Here is an 18,841-nt window from a genome sequence, read left to right as displayed (position 1 = left end):
TGGTGGACCCCAAGCTTCACGTGAGTTAACAATCTGATGCAGCAGCAAAAAAGTGATGCTATTCTAGGCTGCATCCACAGAAGTCTAGTGTCCCGGCCAAGGGAACTCATAGTCCCGTTCTCTATTCTGCCTTGGTCAGACCACACCTGGAAGACTGTGTCCACTTCTGGGCACCACAATTTAAGAAGGGTACTGACAAGCTGAAAATGTGCAGAGGAGGGAGACGATGATGATCAAGAGTCAAGAAGCCAAGCCTTATGAAGAGTGGTTGAAGGAGCTGGGTATGTTTAGCCTGGAAAAAAGGAGACTGAGAGGAGATATGATAGCCATCTTCAAATATCTCAAGAACTGTCACTTGGAAGAGGGAACTAGCTTGCTTCCTCCTGCTCTGGAGTGGAGGACTCAAACCAACGGCTTCAAGTTACAAGAAAGGAGATTCCGATTAAACACGAGGAAAAACTTTCTGACAGTAAGAGGTGTTTTGACAGTGGAACAGTCTCCCTCGGAAGGTGGTGGATTCTCCTTCCTTGGAGGTTTTTAAGCAGAGGTTGGGTGGCCAAATGTCAGGGATGATCTAGTTGGGATTCCTTCATTGCCGGGGGTTGGACTAGATGACCCTTGGTGTCCCTTCCAACTCTATGATTCTATGACTCGGGCAACTTATGCTGACCTTTGGAATATGCATGTCTCCTGCTGCCTTTTTAAAGGTTTATTAAGAAAATTTATGTTCTGCTTTAGTGTTCAATCGGTCAACAGAGAAAATTTAAAACCAAACTGAGAGATTACAGAATCACAGAACTGTAGCACTGGGAGCGACTCCATAGGTCAGTATCATTCAGTATCATTCCTAGTTTGTTGCTATCTCCAACCATCCACTAAAAAGCTCAGCTCCCTCATTCTCTCTCTCTTGGAGGATTTGAGCAGCAGCAGCAGATGGAAGCTCTTTACGAAGGACTCAGACTGCCGGCTGGGGCAACGGAAGGAAGGGTGCCAGAGCTGTGCCTGGCAAGGGGGAGAGGAAAGCTCCTCTTGCTCCCACTTCCACTGAGGAGCGGAGGGCCAGTACAGGGGAACTGCCAGCTCTTCCGGGGCGCAAAGAGGAAACTTGAGAGTCGGGAGCTCCTGGTCCACAAGTGGGGAGGGGAGGGAGCTGGGCAGCTCACAGGGCCGCCATCACGTTGGGCACTGCAAACCCCCTCAAATGCGACGATAAAGCAGTTCTCTCAGGGATCCTGCAACCAGCTGCAAGCAAAGGAGTTCTGTGTACAGCAACATAAAGAAATTCCCACAGTACAACTTTAGTTAAAGAAAGTTTAATATATATATATATATATTTGTATGTATATAATATGTTTTATTATAACAAAATAGGCAGTTATTGTGGGTAAAATATTCATTAAAATCTGACTTCTAAGAACATATTTATATTTCAGACTCTGAATCGTCTCTTATGATAATCTTTCAGAATATTTTCAGAACAAAATTAATCATTCCTATATGAAGTACAAGCTTTTAAAGCACCTAAACTGTATTTGGATTCAAAAATGTAATGACCGTTACCCATTGATGATATCGGTAAGACACTCCAAATAGTCTTGTGTGTGCTAGTTATAAAACAGGAGATATTCTTGCCCCCAACAACGGCATCAGCAAAAAATGAAAAAATAGACTATAAAGAATATTCTTATGAAATTATGAAAATGGGTTTTCCCTTGTGAAATAATGGCAACTCCATTTACATTATCTTGGACATTTGAACAAAAATCTCCTATTTAACTGCCTGTAAAATAAATGTGTTGCCAACAACAGAAAACTACAGAACTACGGCCTGCAGCCACCCGTGAATCAAATCATGCAGGTCAAGTCACGCGTGCAAAACTGCTCACCATTTACATCATTAAGACCACTTTTCTTTTGTTAGGAAATATTTAAAAGGGTGTATATAAAGATTTGTTTTCTCAAAATCTCTGAAGGATACTTTCCCTTAAACATTAAGGAGTTTTACCACAAAATTCTCCGTTTCGTATCCACACAAGCGGATCGAGCCACTGCCCTTTGACCCTTGAGAAAATGGCCGCCCGCCAGCAGCTTGTGAGAATCCACACCATTGGAACAAAAGGGGGCACTGGGAAAATGCTACGGGAGCCACGGGGGCCCATGCAGGACAAGGGCTGCCCCCAGGTGGGAAGCACGGGAGGGGGGAGGCACAGCGGCCCCCACTGGGCGGCCTTCAAAGCTTCTCCTTGGCGGGGACCCAGATGTAGGGGCTGGAGTGCTCTTCAATGACTTGCTTGACTTGGTTGTAGATTTCTTCCAATGTGTCTCCTTGCACAATAGCTGTAGAGGAGAGAAGGAGGAGGAGGAGGAGGAGGCGGCTCTTGAGGGCCTGGAATGGCACAGCTCTTGCACCACTCCCCCCAGCACTGAAACCCCCCCAGCCGCTGTCTCGAAAGGAACACAGCTGAGCAACCAACCTGTGAAATGTTCGGTGAATTCTTGCTCCAGCTTCATGGCTCTCTCAAAGGTCTTCCGAGCTTGCTCATCCGTCAGCCGCTTATTCATTTCCCTGAAATTGCAGCACAAATCAAACCAAGATACTGATGACGAGGCTCAGCCATTCGGATGTGATGTTTAAAATGAAGCACCTTCCTGCAGCCCCTGGAGGGCACCACGTTGGCGACTCCTGAGCTACCCTCAAGCAGCAGAGTCGCTCTGCTCTTCTCCAGAAGGCAGAGCTAAAAACCAGAAGAAGGAAGGACAGACATTTTGCTTTTAAAGTTTGGCCCTGACTTCTTCCTGCAGAGGACTGAACCTTTGCTGGCTGCTTTTATCCTCCTGCTGAAAACAGCGGGATATTATGGGTTGTGGAATACACCCAGCCCCCAGGGAAAGCTCCCTTCCCGGAGACTGTGATTGATGACCTTCCTGGAAGAGGAGGCCACATGCCGCAAGGAGGGTCACCAGAACATGCGCAGAGAGGAAAAGGTCGGAGTGGGTAGGACAAGGCCAGCTTTCACTCACATGATGTTCTCCACTGATTTGGGTTTGATGAAAACGGAGATTGGGTGCAACTGGGCGATTTGGAGCCTCTTGATTGCGTTTCCGGAGACATCGAGAATGCAGTGCTTCCCCTGAGACACGGAGGGAAGAGGCATCTTAGAGCAGAACATCCAAGGCATCGCTGCTGGCAGACAGCTCAGCCAAGCCTGGCTGCATTTTAAAGCCTGGCGGCTGAGACTGAGCACCCTTCCCCCTTAGTTTAGCTATTTGCAGACATTCCCTGGAAAGCCATTTTCTTGGGGTTGAGAGGAGGCCTGTTTGGCATACCTATGGGGACCTGGCATTGTCTTAGGCAGCAACTCTAGGCCCACTTCCTCTACAGTGTAGCAGCAAATTCAGAAACGAAGGGTCCCATCCTGGCAGCCACACCCCTTCCAGATGAGCCAATAAAAAAGAGCTCTCCCTGGCCTTGCCCCCAAGCTCCTCCCCGTCAGAATCACCCAGGCGCACACAGAGCGGGAGACCCTGGCCAGCTTTCTCTTTGGTTCCCTTTGGTGGAATGCAGCAAAGCTGCCTTGCTTGCGCTGCAGGGCCCCTTGGGACCCCCAAACCTTTCTTTGCTGAGCTTCCCTTTGTGACTGCCATCCTAAGACTCACAGTAACTGCATCTGGGCAGAGTTGAGTTGGAGGAGGAAACCTAAGCAGGGGAACTCCTGATCCAACCTCTGGTATTGTCCCCGTCCCGTCCCCCCCGCATATCTCGGCCAACATGCTTCAAAGGGAAATGCAAAAGCAACACAGATCTCTTTTGCATGTGCCGACCTGCCTCTTTCTCAGAGGGACCTACAAGGCAATCCTCAGTGGCCAGTTCTGCTCCTTTCACTTGGAGGGACTCCAGGCAGCACAAAGGGCATGGAAACATTTTCCCAGGGGCTTAAAAGCTCTGCTTCGAGGCTGACGGGAGGCTGGGGCCAGGAGGGACTTTGGACCAACTTCTTCTGAGTTATGGTGTGATGGGAGCAGACTCAAAAACCATACATATCCCTTTTAAAAATCACAATATTTTGGGATTTCTAAAAATACCCAGGCAGTGCTGGGCACTAGCTTTGCTGTATAAGATCTTCAGATATTTTCCATGGCACAACTGAGGCAATGGACTGAGGGCACTGACTTCATGACTTTTAGTTAATAGAGATCTCTGGGCTCAGGAGGCTCCTGAGGCGCTGAAGGCTTAGCGGGGGTCCCACAGCAAGAAGCCCTTTCCTCCTTGTGAGGCTGCGTCCTGACTGATTGGGGAAGGAGACCCTGGGGAAGGAGACCGGGACCACCCCTCATCTCTCCCAAGCAGACTCTGGAAAGAGAAAGGGCTCCTTTACCTTCTCTGCCACCTCCCGCACGGACTGGACACTCGTTCCATACAGATGGTTGTTGTACTGGCCGGCTTCAATGAACCTGTGATCCTGGATATCTTTCTCCATTTGTTCTCTGGACGTAACAAAGTGGTAATCCCGACCGTCCACCTCGTAGTCTCGCTTTGGCCGGGTCGTATCTTTGCGGAAAGAGACAGGCAGCTTTCAGGCAGGCAGGCACAACACACAGAAACCTCAACATTGACGCCAAATATTGGCACCAAGCACCTTCCACTTACTGCGCACAACAGTGGGAGGAAGCAGATCCAAGGTGGGATCCTGGCACCCTACAAGTGCGTTGACCTTCAAGTGCTAGACCAGAGTCTGACCTTCACATCTAGGGCTGACTGAAGCTTCCAGACGGCCTTCAAAGGCAGCCCCATGTGGAACACAGGGCAGCAGTCCTGTCTGGATACAGGAATGAACCCGGCCTGCCTTCTCTAGATTGGCCAAGGTGGAGAGAGGGCACTGCGTCAGCTGCCTCCAGAACAGGCTGAGCCCCCCTCACCCAGCAGCCAACTACCTGCCTTGTGTGGACCAAGCCCTAGCTTGCAAAGCCCTATCTCCTCCTGCACCGAGTCCATTCCATTGCCTTCCTGGATTGACAGGAGCGAGAAGCAATGCTGGGTGTCGTCTGCACACTGGTGATGCTCCAGCAGGTTTGGAAAGGAAGAACCCGGGAATGCCAGCAGGCAGGGGGAATGAGGGGACAAACGGGGCCAGGGCTAAACGGGGCCAGGGCTGGGGAATCTCATGGCCTCCATGGGCCAGATCCTTATCAAGATGGGCCACATGGGCCAGATCTGACAGGCAGGCAGTGGGGTGTGTGGGTGTGCACAGCTAGCAGTCAAACGCCTTTGAGGCAGCCTCTCCCTTCCATTCACACGGCACTTGGCACCAAGAGCCTGAAGCCCATCTCCATGACTGAAGAGGCAAAGTGCCCTTTGAGCCAGCTCCCAACCCCCACCCCAATTAAAGGACAGCCCTTTGCTCTGTTGCACCCTTAAAAGGGAAGGGAAAGGGCTACAATCTTTGCTTATCAGCTGGTGAGCAGATTAAATCCTGTTGCCGAGGCTGCATGATCCCGTTCCCTGTGCAGAATCAAAATCCTGCCCTCAGAAGGTGCCAGGCTGGTGTGGTTTGGGCAAGGGTCTAAGGCAGTGGCTTTCAACCCTGGGGAGCCTCTGTTCCTCTTTCTTTCCCCCCTTCCTCAGATGCCCTCTTGTGTCTCTGCTTCCCAAAGGCTGGTGCAGCTGTTTATTGCAGCAGCCCTGGCTCTAAGCTCCCCGGGCAAATGGTGCCTCTGGGTGGGGCAGCCCAGAGACCAGGGGCCCAAGGAGAGGGGAGAGGAGGCTGAGGGTGTTCGAAAAAGGGTGAGAGGCTGCCAGCTCTGCAGGCAAGGGGGGACCTAATTGAGCCCCTGAGCCCCCAGGGGAGCTGCAGAAAGAAGAGAGTTGGTCAAGGGAGCCGTGGACTCAAAAAGGTTGAAAGTCTCTGGTCTAAGGAGCCAAAGTGGGACAGGGGCCAGAGGTGCCCCCCCCTCCCCACAATGAACGTGTGCTTGGACAGGTTGGCCAGCCCATGAGGCCAAGGGGAAAGCATGTCCAATGCCAAAGATAATAATAATAATAATAATAATATTTTTTTATTTATATCCCGCCCTCCCCAGCCGAAGCCGGGCTCAGAGCGGCTAACAACAGTAAAAGATAATACAACATTCTAAAATCATTTCATTATAAAATGAGTTCTAATCAAATTAATGGCAAGCTGCTAGGAGGATGCTGTGCCCAGGAGCTCCTCATGGCTCCTGACTGAGAAAGGGTCTTCTCTCCCGGCTTGTGCTTGGCTGGGGACTGCATGAAAGGGCTCTTGAGGGCAAGAGGCACCTCTGCTTGCAGCCAGGCAATGCCCAGAGCTGCCCAAGGGAGGCCCTGGGTGTCTCCATGCCAAGCAGGAGGACTCTGGCCCCCGCAAGGGCTCTGCACTCACTGCGGGCTCCAAGCCCAACCACATGCAACTGCAGCTCCTCGCACCCATGCACTGCTCTTTCCCAAGCTGACAACACACTTCCCTGGTAGGCCCTTGCCATACATACGTGGAACGCAGGATCCGAACTCGTCAGGGAATTCGGAGATGAGGTCGTCATTGATCCGGTCTTTCATCGGTCCCAGAACAATCACAGGCCGCGTGTAGTTGACTGAAGGGGGAACAGAGCCAGGAGTCAGAGAGGAAGGAAAACAACCAACAACCTCCTGTCCCTTCCCCAAGTTCCTGGGGGTCAAAGGCTCACCTAAGCCAGCCCCCCCCCCCGTCCACCTGCCAGCAGGAGCCCCTGTTGGGCATGCTGATCATTCCAGAGCTTTGCTCGGCAAGAACGCAGGTGAAGGCCTTTCCTGTGGCCATGGCCAAGTTACGGGAGACATTGATCTGATGGCTTCCCTTCCGACGGCAGGGGCGAGGAACCTCCAGCCCACAGCCCTCGTTGGGACAGCACGTGCCCCCATTTCCAAAGGAAGCAACTCCAGAGCAACAACTGGGAGCTTGAAGGGAGCCCTCGGTACTTCCTTGGCAGAAGGTCCTAGTGCAGCCAAGGGCACTGGGTGCTGAAAGCGAGCCCTTGGGAGGTGTGCTTGCAAAGGAGAGCCAAAGGCCTCTGTGGCCTTCAGGGCTTTTTGTTTTATATGCAACACGCTACAAACCTTCCTGCTGAGTCACAGGCTCGTAAGACAGGACGTATTCCTCTTGGCCACCTGCAAATTCAGATACACCAGTTTAGAGCTGGAATGTAGTGTCTGCGTAAAATAATACAGATGTACACACGTATCTCTCTCATATATATAAGACTTTTCAGGATAAAAAAACTGGTATAGAAGCCAGTTAGGAAATTAATAAGCACCACTCTCTGTAATATACGTGGTGAGCCACAATCTACTCTTAATTATATTTCGATTAAGGTGAGTTTATTGTGGTGATCTTAATAGGTATGCCTCAGTTTTAGGTAACATATAGCTAAAGAAGAAACTGGGGGACGCTGCTTGTCACGCACTCAACATTTCACATGTGGCCACAGGCCCAGAAATTATGAGTGACCCCTCCTGCCACATTTCTAGAATCTTATTGAGGCTAGAAGACACAGGACTCTATGGTCAGGTGGCTTGAGAGTGCTCAGGGAGTGGAAGATTTTGGATATGATGCCTTAAGCCAAAAACTACATAAGAGAAAAATAAAAAAACAAAAGAACAAGGGATACATTAACAGACTGTCACTGAAATTAAACAACAAACAACAGAGTAAATTAAACACAAGTTTAGGCCAACAGTGCGGCAATACGGCTAAAAGAGAACCGGTCTCTTGCCTGGAGTGGAGCTTCCTGAGAGCCGAGGGGTCTGTGAGGATCAGCTGCTGATCCGACACTCTCACACTCCCAGCAATCTATCCAGCGGAGAGGAGGCACCACGGAAGGAGGGGGTCCATTGCTCAGGTGCCCTGCCCAGGTAAGCTGGACTGGGGAAGAGCCCCATCGCAAGAGCCAAAGCTTGACCCCCCAGCAGAGTTCAGGTACGCTCTGCTGCTGAATGGGCGCCTTGAGAGATGCTTCTAGCTGCAAACACAGGGGAAGCCAAGCAAGCCTTCCTAGCCTGCCCCAAAGGGAGATGTGGGGAAGGGCCCCAAGACACTCACGGTAGCTGCTTTCGCTGTCGCTGGCGTTGGACGTCACGTGCTCTGAAACGGGAACAGGAAGGAGAAAATGAGGAGCTGCACCAGACCAGAAAGAATTCCCAAAGAAAAGCAAGACAAGGACAAGTGCCAGACGGGGCTGCCATGACTTGCACTCTGCAGGGAAGAAGGCTCTCTCTCCACATTCAGTGAATGTGACAGGGCTGGGGCTGGGCTGAGTGCACTCTACCCAAAGGCAAGAGGACGTCTGGATGCAGACACAGAACAAGGTGGCCCAAACCCCAGAGGAGTTTCTGCGACTTCCCAACTCCGCCTGGAGCTCAGAGGCAGTGGGAGAAGCACAGGGCACAGAGGGAGCCTCTGTTCACATCCAGGCCATTGGTGCCTCCTTGGGGATCTGCCAAACCTGCAGCATGTGTCATGGCCAGAGGGGTTGCCACCACGAGGGCCAGATGGAGCCGGGAAAACTGGTGGAGCTCAGTGGGTCAAGCCAGAAAGGCCACTGGGAGGCTGAAAGCGCTGCTCTGCCTCTCCCCACTGATGGTCTAAACTGCTCACACACCACCTGCAGCCATGCACCAGATCACCTGGCGAAGGCACACAGCAGGAGCTGGGAGGGGGCAAGAGGGGTTAGAAAGGGGTTCAGCGGTCTATAGCTGCGGAAGAACCTGCTGAAGCCCAGGTCTTCTGAATGCAGCTTTGGCGAAGGCACAAGCATTTAACTTGTCAGGAACTATAAACGTATTTGAAGAAGACCTGGTCTAGCAAATCTCCATCTTGGAAGCATCCCTAGGGAAGGCTGCCAAGTCACTGGGCAGGAGGCAGGTGACTCTTCGCTTCATGGGCTAGAAAGCTGTGAGCTGCCAGCAATTACAAGCATGCAAACATCTTTTTGAGCTTTCAGAGCACTCCTGCCACACCAAGAGGTATTCCAAAGAAGGATAGATAAGGATACTCTGGAGGCACAAGGACCCACCAGGAACCCTCTTGTGTGGAGACGAGGCCAAATGGCAACAGTCAGAACTGGAAGTGGTTTCGGCTGTAGGGGAACCTCAGGACCTCTCTGTGCTGAAGGTGATTCGGTATGTGGAGGTAAGCCTCTTCTAGGTCTACTGAGGCATGAAAATTCAGACTGCAGAGCGCCCTGCCAATAAAAAGTGACTCTATCCTTGATGGTGGATGAATTGTTTGAGGAATTTCAGGTATAAGACCATTAAAAAAGATAAAGTCAGTCCCCAAGAAACAGTCTTTGGGTGTCACTACCTCAACAACCTGAACTCTGAGAAGATGAAGAATGGTCTCCTGCATTCTTTGTTGCTTCAAGGGAGACTTGGACATGGGGCGGAAGCACTTCTGTCCTGTAGCCAAACCCTAATGACTTGTGTGTTGCAGGTCATGGAGAACTGCAGGAGGAGTCCCACCCCCACCCCCGGGGCATAAGAGGATCTGAAAAAAGAGCTGCTGAACTTGTCACCAGGACGAGCCCATGACAGACCCTGGAAACAGGGCTTCCTCCAGTTCTGGCAGCTGAGCAAAAATATTGCCCCTGCCCCCTAGGGCTTTCTCCATCTGAAAGGCCGATAAGAGGAATATGGCCCTTGAGAGGAAAAATATCTGTGAAAGGAGCACCCATCATCCCACGACGGGAACCCTGACAGGTTTATGGTTTTATGCCTATGCTCTGGGAACCGCTAGGTTAGATTACTGCAACACGTTATCAATAGGGCTTTCTCTGAAGGCAGTTCGGAAACTTCAGCTGGTGCAGAATTTGGTGGCCAAGCTGCTCAAAGGGACAAGACCCATCTGTGCATATTGCACCTATCCTGGCCTGACTGCACTGGTGGAGCGCCTTCTGTCAGCTTCAGTTGGGGCTCAGGACCTCAACACCTTAAGAACCGCCTCTCCCCAGATCCACACTTGTCATCTGAGGCCCTTCCCTATGTCCCCATTACCTGAGAGGTTTGGAGGGTGACAGCATGAGAACAGGACTTTTCTGTGGTGACTCCCGGAACGCTCTCACCAGAGAAGCTCGCCTGGTACCATCATTACATGGCTTTAGTCGCCAGGCCAAAACATTCCTTTTTACCCAAGCCTCTGGCCATTAAATAATGTATGGTCTGTTAAAGGGGGGAAGTTATTATGCTTATTTTATCATTATGATTTTTATTATGTGTTCTTAGCGTTGTACATCACCCTGGAATCTTTTGATAAAGGGCAGCAAAATAATAATAATAATAATAATAATAATAATAATAATAATAATAATAATAAAAAAAAAATTAGGCACCTTGTGAAAACATTTCTCTATAACCAGGCTGATTAACATTCTATAGCCTTTTAAATTGTGGGGGGATGGTTATTGGTCTATTTTTGTTTGATCATGTATTTTGTGTTCTCATTTTGCATTTTTATGTTGTGAACTTCCATGTGATCTTTGGATGAAGAATAGCATACAAATTTATTAAATAATAGTAAAATAATGATGATGATGATGATGATGATGTTTTCTTCAGGATCAGTAAGCACTTCTTTTAAAACATCCCCACCAAAAAGCTCAAGTCCCTCATAAAGACTTGTTGAAAGGGTCCCTCTGGCCATTGTATCTGCTGAGCCAACACCAAACACCAGGGGACCCGTGGAGAATGGGAGAGGCTCTAGCCAGAGAGGACACAGATCACGCCGGCTGTTTGACAGAGGCATAGACTCCCTCGGAAGGTGGTGGCCTCTCCTTCCTTGGAGGTTTCCAAGCAGAGGTTGGCAGGCCAAGTGTCTAGTTGGGATTCCTGCACTGCAGGGGGTTGGACGAGATGACCCTTGGGGTCCCTTCCGACTCTACGATTCCATGACTTTCATGCTTGCAAAACAGGGAAAGGTTTCCCAGCCTCCCAACCAAAAAGTAAATGGAAGTGGCGTGACTTGGAGGAGGAGATGGCAAACAAGGGTGGAGGAAAGAGCCTGGGCCCCTGGAGGCGGCGGCCTTTCTTTCTGTCTTGGTGAGAGGAGGGGCTCGGGGGCCTCTGGGAAGAGGGTCACTTACTCAGGCCTTTTGATCCCATGTCTTCAGGGATCTCCTGCAGAGAAGTTCCCAGAGGGCAAGCAATAAAGAGACAATCACAAAGAAAATAACCGTCAGTAGCATATCAATGAGGGGCTACGGCAAGGTGGTCCCAAGAGCGTCCACGGGGGTCCAGGGAGTTGCCCAAAGCTCAGCCAGAAACCCATTTAAGGGCAGCACTTAAACCTCCTGTCCCTCAAACCCACCTCTGAAAGCCAGAGGCCGCCTGGCTTTTACCAGCAGCCAACAGAACTCGCTGCCCCCGCCCAATCAGCTGCGGAAGGAGAACTGGGCCGCTCGCCAGCCCCTTCCTGAGGATGGCGGCATCTCTGCCCCTGTGGCAGCTCTTGGGACCCCTTCAAGGCAAGGCCACGTCTGGCACGCAAGGCAGGCCCCCCGGCACATCCACAGCTGGCGCTTGCCCTGCCCCCACCCACATACTTACGGTCCACATCACTCGTTTCTTGCTCACTCTGGTCCTTGTTCTTGTAGAAGGGAAATTTTCGGGAAAAGAGGTTCTTTTTACGCTTGTCATTGAATGACTGCTGAAGAAGAGAAGGAAGGAGGGGCAAAACAAAGGAGGTCGAATGTCCAGTGTGTCACAGAGGCCCAGTCCAGCAGCTTGGCAGAGGCCGACTTCTAGGACCACAACATGCAGCAGTTTGAGGCTGGCTGGATCCACAGCCCTTCCTTAGTAGGGGAGGCGGCAGCTCCCAGGTGGCGGCTGGAGCCAGGGCTGGGGCACGGAGGGAGAAGGGCCTGGGGAGCACTGGCTGCGGGGAGGGGCTCTGCCTCTGCAGGCTCCCCACACTAGCCCAGGCACTGGCTGCGGGGAGGGGCTCTGCCTCTGCAGGCTCCCCACACTAGCCCAGGCACCAGCCCAGGCAGGTTGCCAGGCAGGTTGCCAGATGCTGCTGGCAGGAGTGGGAAACAGCCCCCCTTCAACTGCTCCTTGGGAAGAAGCAGGAAGCAGCTACAGGGACCTCTTGCAACACAGACTTTCTCAGAGCAAGTTGTAGGGTGGCCCTCCTCTCCGCGGTAGAGCATCTGCTCTGAATGCAGAAGGGCCCAGGTGCTCCCCCAGGATTTCCAGGTAGGGCAGGAAAAGGATCCCTGCCTAGTACCCTGGAGATCCTCTGTCAGTCAGTGCAGACAATACTGAGCTGGGTGGACCGCTGGTCTGACTGGGCATAAGGCCGTCTGGTGTGCTCTTCTCCCTGTACTCTCTGAAACTCTGGCTGAAAGGCAGTCTATGCAACGGAGACAAACAAAAGGGAGCCAATGCAGCCTTCTTCATCTTCTCCGGAAGGATTCCTGGGCATTTTCAAGGTCAGATGAAGCCACAGCCAGGGGCACAAAGCAGCCTGAGTCGTGATATCTGAGCCGGAGAGAAGTGCCTGGAGGGAACATCCACGGGGCTCATAATCCAAGCACCACAAGCACAAGGGGGCACTGAGTCCCCCCTCAGCCACCTGACCCCACACAATGCATGAATGTCCAGAGGGACCAGGGACCCTCAGGGGCCACAGCACAAAGAGGATGTCAGAAGCAGGCCGGCCATCTGGATCCCAACCGCTGGCAGCTCACGCCAGCATGGTCTCTTAGCTGCCACTGAAGTCCACAGACCCAAATGCCGTGGGACCTGCCTGGCCGCGTCTGATCTCCTCTTCCTGCTGCAGCCACCTGCTGCGTGTCCGAGGTGGCAGCAGAGGAATGGGCAGGGGCAGGGCAGAAGAGCCACAGCTGAAACTCGGGGTTCTTCCACTGCAGCCCCCCTTGGGAAGAAGCTGCTCAGCCTCAAAGCGAGCCAAGCCCTCTCCCCAACACCTAGAGAATCATGGAACTGTCAAGTTGGAAGGGACCCGAGGGTCATCTAGTCCAACCCCCGGCAATGACAGCAAACTGCTGCAGGAGCTCAGTTTAGTCAAGCAGAGCACACCATGAACAACGTGCGCCTTTGCCTGCTCTGTTTTTAAACCATTTGGACTGGAAGGCCCAGGGCGCAGCTCCCCACGCAAATTCACCTCCCTGGTAGGAGCTGCCCAAGCCTCAACCTCTGGGAGATCACGGTGCTGCAAGGCTCCTTCTGGCTAAGAGGGACACATTGGAGCTCTCCTGTCTCCCAGACAACAGCCATTTCCTGTTGTGCAGAGTCTGGAGAGCAACAGCCTCACCTACTGCATGCTGAGTGGTTAGAAGTCGGCTCCAATAGCAAAAAAACAAAACATGGTTAGAAGTAATTATGTTTTGATTTGCAGAAAATATCAGCCATGTGTTTTTAAGGCTCTTACAGGCAGGAGAGTCTTGTTTTTAGTACTAAGAGTGTATTAACTTTATTAAGCTCTCACAGCCTCTTTGCAGAATTGCATCATTAGTACAAATGGGTTAGAAAAGGAAGCAGAAAAAAACCCACAGGGTAGCGGCCACTCGACATTCTCCTCTTACGCCGGGTGCTCAACGCGGCATAAGCTGATTTTGCCCAGGCAAAAGGACAAGCAGGTCAGTGGCTGATGCCTGGCATAAAAGGGGGGGTGGTCCTTGGCAGGACTGTTTGAAAGAAGAAGAGATGGAGGGGGGAACAAGCACAGCAGCTTTAGTTTTCAACACCATCAATTTTGCCTCCTTCCGCTTTGCCATGTTAGGTGTTAGAATTAAGACCAGGCTGCCACATTCCCAAGGCAAAGTACCCCTGCCAACAGCAAGCATGCACAGAGTTCCCAGGAAGGTACCAACAACGAGGAGGGGAGGGGAGGGGAGAGACAGAAAAAGAGAAAGAGACCTGGCAGGACAAGAGGAAGGCCACCCTCTCAAGAGGGCCAAAGACAGACAAAACGGGCAGTTCTCTCTCAATGGCAAGCGTAGTTTGGTTTCCACTCAGGGGCTCATGCATGGGTCTGGTGCAGTGTTAGGACATGGGAGCCGTGTGCAAACTTGGCAACAGTCAACATACAAGGCTGTGACTCCAACACAACCAGTTTTCAAAACGGCACGGGACCAGGGCTGTGTGTGCAGGCTGCACGGAAACAAATGCAACACCCAAACTCTGTGAGCTGCCCCAAAGGCCCATTTGCACAAAGCGGTATTTGGCTGCACCAGGTGACTAAATGTGTTCTGCTCTTTCTTGCCAGAGGGTTAGGGCATCCCCCCCCCCCCAGGGCCTGAGGCTTCCCCAGGCACAAGGGCTGAAATGTGGCTCTGGAAAGGAGACCAGGGAGACCCCTCGGCTCCAGCCCCACATCCTGCAGCTTCCCTGCCCTCCTGCACACACAGCCCAGCCTGGGACCAGCCCCGTTCCAGCACCAGTCTGCTTAAACCCATCCCAGTGCATTCCCAACAGTTCCTTTTCACACAAAGTGTTCAGTGCATACATTTCATGGGGGCGTCTGTAACAGATGTCTGTTAGCACAAGTCACGGAAATATTTTTTTAAAAATAAGATTGCTGGTGTGTTAATTTGGAGTCTACTGTAACAATCTGTTCTACTCTTAAGATTATGGTATTTCACACAGCTTTGTGAAAAGATAAACATGACTGATGGTCCACCGAGTCTCCTCCCCTCAGCTGCTCTTCCTCTCTGGTCGGCTGGCCTGCTCCACCCTCTCCTGACTCTGCTCTCCCCTTCCCTGCTGCCTCCCAGCTGCCCACAAGCATGTGGTTACGTACCTTCAGGGCTGTCTCTGGGCCCCCAGGGGCGACAAGGAGGGAGCCAGGAAGCCACAGCCCTCACCTTTCCTCATGATACCCCTTCAAGGGACAGAAGCCAGGTGGTCCCACAAAGGAAACAAAACAGCCAAGGGCACAACATTCCATGGACCATCCACCCACCCACCCATCCATCTCATGCGCTTTCACTCCTAAAGTCTTTTGACTTGAGTTTTCTTGGGTGGCCCCTGGGTGACCAGACTCTCCTGCTTCTAAATCTGTTTTTAAAGGAGGATTTTCCAGAGAGGAACAGACCAGGAATCCTGACCAAGTCCCTTATTCTCTTGTTCCCCAGCAGCCAGTCCTGTACCCTGACAGGAGGCCTGCAAGCGGGGGCTGAACGCAACAGCCCCACCTGCAGAAGCAGGTCCTAGTGGTTCCCTTGTTCCCACTGCCAGCCACCGAGAGGCCTCTCCTGCTCTACCCTGGATTTCTCTAGTCCTGTCTCCACCTAAGAGATGCCAGACTCACAGGGCGCTGAATCGCTTTCCTGGCCAGTCACCCCACCAGCCTGTAGGTGCAGGGAGCATGAAGGCTTTCATTATGACAGAGTTTACAGTAGCAACAGCGTAAAGAGTCCAAACTCACCCCTTTGTCACCTCTTGCTTTAGAGTTGAATTTCACTGTCTTTAAACGAGCTCGTTCCTTCTTCTCAACCCTGCCAGAAAAGCACAAAAAGATTAGTGCATCTGCAGCACCTGTGCTCAATCCCGCTGAACCCCGTGGCAGAAGCTGGAGTGGGGGCAATCTGGAAAACACATGGGCCTTGGAAGGAGGCCACGGGAGGCATTGGCCAGCTTTAGCCTGAGTGTCGGGGCAAAGGGGCCTAGAGTCGATGGCCTTCTTTGGATAGCAGAACTGAATGGCTGCTGGAGGGGTCAAGCCACCTGTTGGGGGGAGAGCCCTAGCCCTCCTGCAAAAGGCGGCTGCAGCAGGGAAGCAGCAGCAGGGAATCGTTTCTGCAACCTTTGTTGTCTTCTCCAAGTCTCATCAGGGACGGGAAGGCCTTGGTGGCAAGCGCCAAGAGTGGCAGCCTCAGACACCAGGCCAATATAGGCTGGCTGCTGGAGTCAAGGAACACGGCCAGTTCCAACCAAGCAGCGGTGCTCCTGGTGACCTCTGCTCTTCCTGCCAGGGGGCGGTGGGGGTTTCTTCCCAGCGCACACTGCAGCTTTAGAGGAGAGGCTTTGCTCAGGACAGTGAGAGGGGAGGAAAATGCTGGTTTGGTTTTGTTTTAAACCTACATGTTAAAGGCTAAGACCCACTTGGCCCTAATGCACGCTAACCTAGAGTGAGTATTTTGGCTGCTGGAGGCCCATGTGAGTTACCGTGGTGGTCCCTGGAGCAAACCAAACATGCCCTCTTGCTGGCAAATACACTGCAAGTTATCAGGGGCACAAGCCCAACTGCCGAATTATGCAGCCGCCAGAATGTGGAGCTGGGAGGGGGTGCACCTCTGTGCTACACCTGGGAAGCATTTTAAAACACTTAAACATGCCTGCAATAGGGAATTTGGTTTGGATACATAGGACAGAAATTAAGAGTCTTCAAGGCCAGAATCACAGGAAATGGTTTCTTGACATCTTATGTCATATTTGTCAACTGTAGGTAGAACTGTTTGATTATAGGGGCCTGACAAGGTAGCTATGGGAGTTGCAGTGAAGAACAATTCCTGCTACTCCCCAGAGGAGGAAGAGGAGTGTGGTGGTGACACAGGACTCCTTACGAGGGGGGGGGGGCAGAGGCAACAGGTTGCCCAGGGAGGTGTGCTGTCTTCCAAGATTCACAACAGAGAAGTTGCCGTGTCTCAAAAGGCCCGCTGACCACAACCCCTTCCTTCTGATTCAGTGAGGTACAAAAAATACTGCCAGATACCGCCTTCGACATCTAGCAAGGCTCTATGAGACTGTGGGCAGGAAGGGGGAGGGTCTTGGGGCACAGGTGGTCTTCTCAACACTCCCTCTTGTTGAAGGTTGTGGCCCAGGAAGAGAGGAAAACCCCAGCAGGAAAGAGAGAGCTACCTGCGCTTGCTGGGGATGACGCCAACCTCGTCCCTCTCGCCATCTGGCATCACCGGCCGTGCCTGCCACCACTCATCATCAGAAGCGTTGATGACATGGAGGATGTCGCCAAATCGGAAATTCAGTCCCTGGCTTGGGAGGCCACTGTCTTTTGTCTTGTCGTAGTCAAAGAGGGCTCTGGAGGGACAAGGGGAGCGCATTTGATGAGTAAGAAAACAAAGGCCCCACTGGCAAGCTGTCATCACTTGCCTCCCTTGGAACTGCCTTGCAGTCAAACTGGGCGGTGGCAGAAGAGGAGCCCAGTCCTTCTCCTCCAGCAGCTCCGCCTTGATGCCGGCTGCGTGTGAGCAAGCAGCACCCTCTCCCCAGGCACAAGGTCTCTGGTGCTGAGCCCCCTTGTGCTCCTGGCTCTCTCTCTGCTCTGTCGGAAGGGGTCTATGAGTCGCCCAGGAAATAACTTACAATTCTCCTCCTAATGCACTCAAGTGTTTAACAAGCCTCGTGGCTCCTCCTAGACCAACACACTCACTGCAGCATCAGTGCTCATAGACTGGACTGATACATTTGCTCAGGACCCTTTGTTATTGCTGCAAAGGACAAACCTGGCTATTCCACCTTAGTCATGAGACCTTGTTGTGGTTTGACATTGCTACTTTTAAGTCTATTAACAGCTGAAAAGATGGAAAACCCAAGAGAGAAGAAACCCGTTTATTCAAAAGCCCAAGGAGTTTCAGAGAAATTTCTCAAGGCATCATTATGAATTAACATGGTCTAGTCCTCCTCTTGCTGATCAAAACCTCAGTCTTATGGACATGAAGCACAGGGTTTAATTTGCACCCTACCAGCACCAGCAGGACAAATAGGCCTGTCCACAAAGATTTGACTTGGGCCTCCTGTCCTTGCCTGGAGACTTTCACCCCGTCACCCATGGAGGGAAGGACACTCAAGACCCAGCAGACCAAACAAAGGAAGGAACCAGCAGTCAAGGCAACTGTTCAGCCACTCTGAGAACCAGGGTGCTGGACTAGATGGGCCAGATTCAGCAGGCTCTTCTGGTGTTCCGGGTGTCAGCATTTTCATTCTCCCGTTGCTGGATATGTGATTGTTACATCACATGTCTGTGTTTATTTTCCAGGCTTGGAAAGTGTACTTTTGTACTTACTTACTTACTTACTTTCTCTCTCTCTCTTGGAGAAGATGTGTGAGGACACCATGGTTGCTTTGTTCTGTATATACTGCTTAACAAATTACTTAGAATGCCACACCTAAGCTCCACGTTGTTTCTGCTCTACTCTGATCTTTGGATATGTGTCGCTGGTGCACACTGGGACTGAAGATTTATAGACGTCCTGGGCTGCGCTTCATCAGAAAGACGCCTGGAGAGGTTTGTCTTGGTCCGTGGGCTGCGAGTGCCCCCCAGGCGTGTTCCGAACCCAAGTCCCCAGGCAATGAGAGAATGGAGCTGTTGAGCTTACAGAGGTTTCTGGCAGGCAGGTGGCCTCCCGCATCTGCAGCTACTCTGACTGTTCAACAACACCAGCTGCCGACCACCGCCTCTCCTTCTCCCCAAGAGAAAGGCAGACCGACCCCCCTCACCCTCTTGCAGTCAGCTGCCCTTTTGACAAGCCTCCCGACTTCAGCAATGGAGGCACAGGCTGCCTGCCAGTGGCCCCTCCTCAGCAAGCGCTCTGCCCCGGAACCGCTAAGCTGCAAGGCAACTAAGCAGCAAGCCCTCCAGTCGGTCAGCTCACCCTCCTCCACCTCCGTCCATCATGGTATCCCTTTGGCCACTGCTAGCTCTCCATAAGCCAGCTTGCCATTCTGGGTGACAGACAAAGGTGCAACCCTGGTCAGCAATTCTGCCCCTTGGGGAGGTCACAGTGGAACACATGCCTGCAGAACCAGAATTCTGGGAGACACCTGCTGCCCTTCTAGGTGCATGCCAGCAAACCATGGCAACTCCCTCTGGGATATTCT

The 18,841-nt window shown here is 52.0% G+C and overlaps 1 protein-coding gene across 14 annotated transcripts in view; it reads right to left on the bottom strand.

Annotated features, from left to right (window-relative positions):
* Positions 1-1,297: 1,297 nt before the first annotated feature.
* Positions 1,298-18,841, bottom strand: part of DLG1 (discs large MAGUK scaffold protein 1) — an 83,517-nt gene continuing 65,973 nt past the window's right edge. For 7 of the 14 annotated variants that reach the window (XM_081862291.1, XM_081862292.1, XM_081862293.1 and 4 more), the window contains 10 exons: positions 16,865-17,041; positions 15,432-15,501; positions 11,588-11,687; positions 8,091-8,132; positions 7,109-7,159; positions 6,505-6,606; positions 4,377-4,549; positions 3,022-3,131; positions 2,475-2,566; positions 1,298-2,337 (listed from right to left, as the gene is read on the bottom strand). In XM_081862291.1, coding sequence (XP_081718417.1) covers positions 2,231-2,337; positions 2,475-2,566; positions 3,022-3,131; positions 4,377-4,549; positions 6,505-6,606; positions 7,109-7,159; positions 8,091-8,132; positions 11,588-11,687; positions 15,432-15,501; positions 16,865-17,041 — 1,024 coding nt within the window. In that variant the 3' untranslated portion in view covers positions 1,298-2,230. Of the gene's footprint in view, positions 2,338-2,474; positions 2,567-3,021; positions 3,132-4,376; positions 4,550-6,504; positions 6,607-7,108; positions 7,160-8,090; positions 8,133-11,124; positions 11,159-11,587; positions 11,688-15,431; positions 15,502-16,864; positions 17,042-18,841 lie in introns of all 14 variants that reach the window. The other 7 variants (XM_081862295.1, XM_081862303.1, XM_081862299.1 and 4 more) reach the window with 2 other exon arrangements.

This window comes from Podarcis erhardii (genome assembly GCF_964252035.2).
Source record: "Podarcis erhardii genome assembly, chromosome: 5".
NCBI classification, from domain to species: domain Eukaryota; kingdom Metazoa; phylum Chordata; class Lepidosauria; order Squamata; family Lacertidae; genus Podarcis; species Podarcis erhardii.
This window is presented reverse-complemented; position numbering and strand designations above follow the sequence as displayed.